The 2,990-nt window shown below is 57.9% G+C and overlaps 1 protein-coding gene across 1 annotated transcript; it reads left to right on the top strand.

The window, feature by feature from the left end:
* Positions 1–580: 580 nt before the first annotated feature.
* Positions 581–2,670, top strand: LOC311602062 (PWWP domain-containing DNA repair factor 4-like; the record flags this gene model as incomplete). Its single annotated transcript, XM_084789754.1, is given in 3 exon segments — positions 581–668; positions 1,373–2,022; positions 2,026–2,670. Coding segments are annotated over 3 exon segments (1,383 nt in total).
* Positions 2,671–2,990: the final 320 nt, after the last annotated feature.

Here is a 2,990-nt window from a genome sequence, read left to right as displayed (position 1 = left end):
GTGTCCTGGTGGGGCATGGGAGCTGTGGAAGGGCAGGACTATTTCCCTAGGAAAGAATCCAATGAGGCTTCTTCCCTCTGGCCCCACCCCCTGCAAGGGCATCCCAGGGATCCCCAAGGTACTAATTGGGTGGGCAAGAAAATACACAAGCCTTGTAAAGACACCCACCTCTCTGGGAAGAAGTGCACCACCCCAGCCTCAGGGTGGGAAACAAAATGGTTATGAGTGTGTGGCACACACAGGCTCGGGAACCTTCCATATCTTCTCCTGCACCTGGAGAACAGACTTCTGTGAGCTCCCTCAATTTCCCTCACCTCACCTCACTGCGCTGATGCTCCTGTGTCCACTAAAGGCCATTTCCTTCCTCATGCAGCTCTGTTTCCCTCTCCCACCCTCCAGGGTATGCCCACGCCCACCACATCACCCTGAGCGAAGAAGTCACTTCAAGCTTCTCACCAGATGCTGGAGGGAGGCCAGCACCTCAGGCAGGGCAGCCAGGCCGGAGAGGACCCGCAGGTAGTCAAGGAGCCCACTGCAACCCTGTGGTTGGTGACCAGCACAGCCCCAGAGTCCAGTCACCATGGACTCTGCAGAGTATGTGCTCTGCGGCTGGAAGGGCCAGCTGTGGCCTGCAAGGGTCTTGTCGAGACCCAGGACCTCAGCCCATAGTAAGAGGAGAGGGGCACCTTTCCTGGAGGTGCAAATCCTGTCAGGGGGTGAGAAGGTGAGAGTGAGGAGCGCCGAGGTGAAGCCCCTAACCCAGTCCAAAATCTTAACCGTGGATTTCTTGCAGGGAAGGGGTCACGGGGCAGTGATTCCCCAGGGCAGACCAGGGCATACAAGGGAGCCCTCAAGGTGGCCCTGGATGTTCTGGACAAGGGAAGGCCCTTGTTTCCAGGAGGGAGGGCACAAGGCCTAAGAACCAGCATGGATGCTCCAAAGGTTCCCAATGAGCAGGCCAGCTCCAGCCCATGCCAGAGCCTTCGCGCCCAACCATGCAGTCAGAGAGGCCAAGGGCTCTCCCAGAGGAGTCATGGGAAGCAGAGGGCCCGCCCCCAGAGTCCTGTGGTGAGGAGCTCACAGAATGTGCCTGCTGTGCAAGGAGGGAAAACTCAGGTGCACAGTACTGTTGGGCCCCCTCACTTTGAAGTGCAAGGGAGTGTGCTAAGGGGCAGCTGAGTGTGGCCAAGGTCCCCAGCACCTGCAGGAAAGGCTGCTGGTAATCCTGGCAAGAGAAAGCTGAGCACATTCAATCACAGGCCTCAGAGTGCCCCAGACTCCACGGACGGTGCCCAGGCTAAAAGTGAGCAGCCGGCTGCTTCTGGGCCACCGTGAAGGATGAGGAGGAGGCGCGTCTCCACCTCGCCCAAAGCCACAAAGCCACTGGCAAGAGCATTGTGTGCAGGCCTAGAGATCCGGGCTATTGGAGGGCAGAGGAAGAAGACCGCCCTGCCACAGAACAAGGAGGACCCCTGCCCGGGGACCCTGAAGCCGGTTGGAAAGGGGGCATCAGCACCCTGCTTGTCTCCTATCCGGAGCCTCGCTAGCAGAAAAAGGAAGATCCACATGCTGTGTCCCCTATGCAGAGTCTCAGAACTGGAACCTCATGTGCACTCAAAAGCGGCTAGCACCAGGTTCCATAGGAGAGGGGCTGCAATTCAAGCAGACAGACAGACCACCAAGTTGGCTTCTTCTGCCCGGGGTCCTAATACCATTGAAGGAGGAATGCTGGTCTGGTTCAAATGTCAGGACCTTCTTTTCTGGCCAGCGGTGGTCAAGAGCATCAGCCAACAAGACAAGATGGCAAGGGTGCTGTTGATCGAGGGCAACATGCAGCTTGAGCACAGGGGTGTCCGCGTCCCTCTCTGCAAGCTGAAGCCTCTGGACTGTGGGGAGAAGAGATCGCTCTTGAGGAGAGCCAGCAGAGTGTTTGGCCCGGGCATCAGCTGGTGCTTCTCAGTGATCGACCACTACAGAGAGGGCCTGGCCTGTGGCTCCTCCCTGGGCTCCTTCATGGGCTACTAGACCTCCCCAGCCAGCTCCCCGCTAAGGAGGGCCATCCAAGAGGGCGACCTGCACATTGACTTCCCCAAGGTGAGCTATGCCAACTTGGAAGACTGGGAGGAGGAGACAGCCCTGGCTGGGAAGGGGTCCTGCAAGAAACTCCTGACTGACCTTATGAGGGCTGCCTGGCACAGAGCCAACAAGAAGATCGTAGACTTCATCATCAAGAAGAAGATCGCTGGCCAGCACCTGCTGGACACTGTGAAGGGCAGAAAACAGTCCAAGCAGCTGGACGACCTCCGCAAAGCAAAGAGGGAAGTCTTCTGTGTTGAGACCCACCTGGAGGATGATGACCAGTTGCATCTCGTGGCCAGGCATTTGCAAGATATAGCCAAGGAGGCAGAAGAGGCCCTGCTCTCCCTGACAAGAGGCGACATAGTGCGCTTTACCATGGAGGTCCTTCTTCCAGAAGCAATCATCTGCTCCATCGCTGCCCTGGAGGAGCTCAGCTACAAGGAGGCAGAAGAGAAGTACCTGCGTGGCCCGCCCGTGCACTACCGCGAGAAAGAGCTCTTCGACAAGACCATGTTAAAGGCGGCCCGCAAGAGGTCAGCAGCCAGGCTTCTGACTGCCAGCGCCCCTCCTGCCCTTGGCCCCACTTCTTAGAAGGGACCTCCCTCCTTTCAGCCATCGCCCCTGCAACTCCCCAAGACAGGAGACAGGAAGCACCCCCCAAATAGGAACATCCCTGAGCCTATGGGGCGTGCTATGTGCGCTGTGTATGCTTCTCACTGGCAGAGTGGGCAGCATTTTCTTCCCTCCTCCCCGAAATAAATCTTCACTTTCGTGCCTGACAGTGCAGATGTCTAGATCGGCTGTACAAGTCCTGTTAGCTTCAGGCCAGGCCTAGCCCTCTTTGGCCTGAGCCCGAGTACCCAGAAGTCCCGTGGGCACACCTCCCTGGAACCTCAGCAGCCCTGTATGGA

The sequence above is a fragment of the Acomys minous genome (assembly GCF_964271855.1).
Source record: "Acomys minous genome assembly, chromosome: 7".
In the NCBI taxonomy this organism is placed as follows: Eukaryota; Metazoa; Chordata; class Mammalia; order Rodentia; family Muridae; genus Acomys; species Acomys minous.
This window is presented reverse-complemented; position numbering and strand designations above follow the sequence as displayed.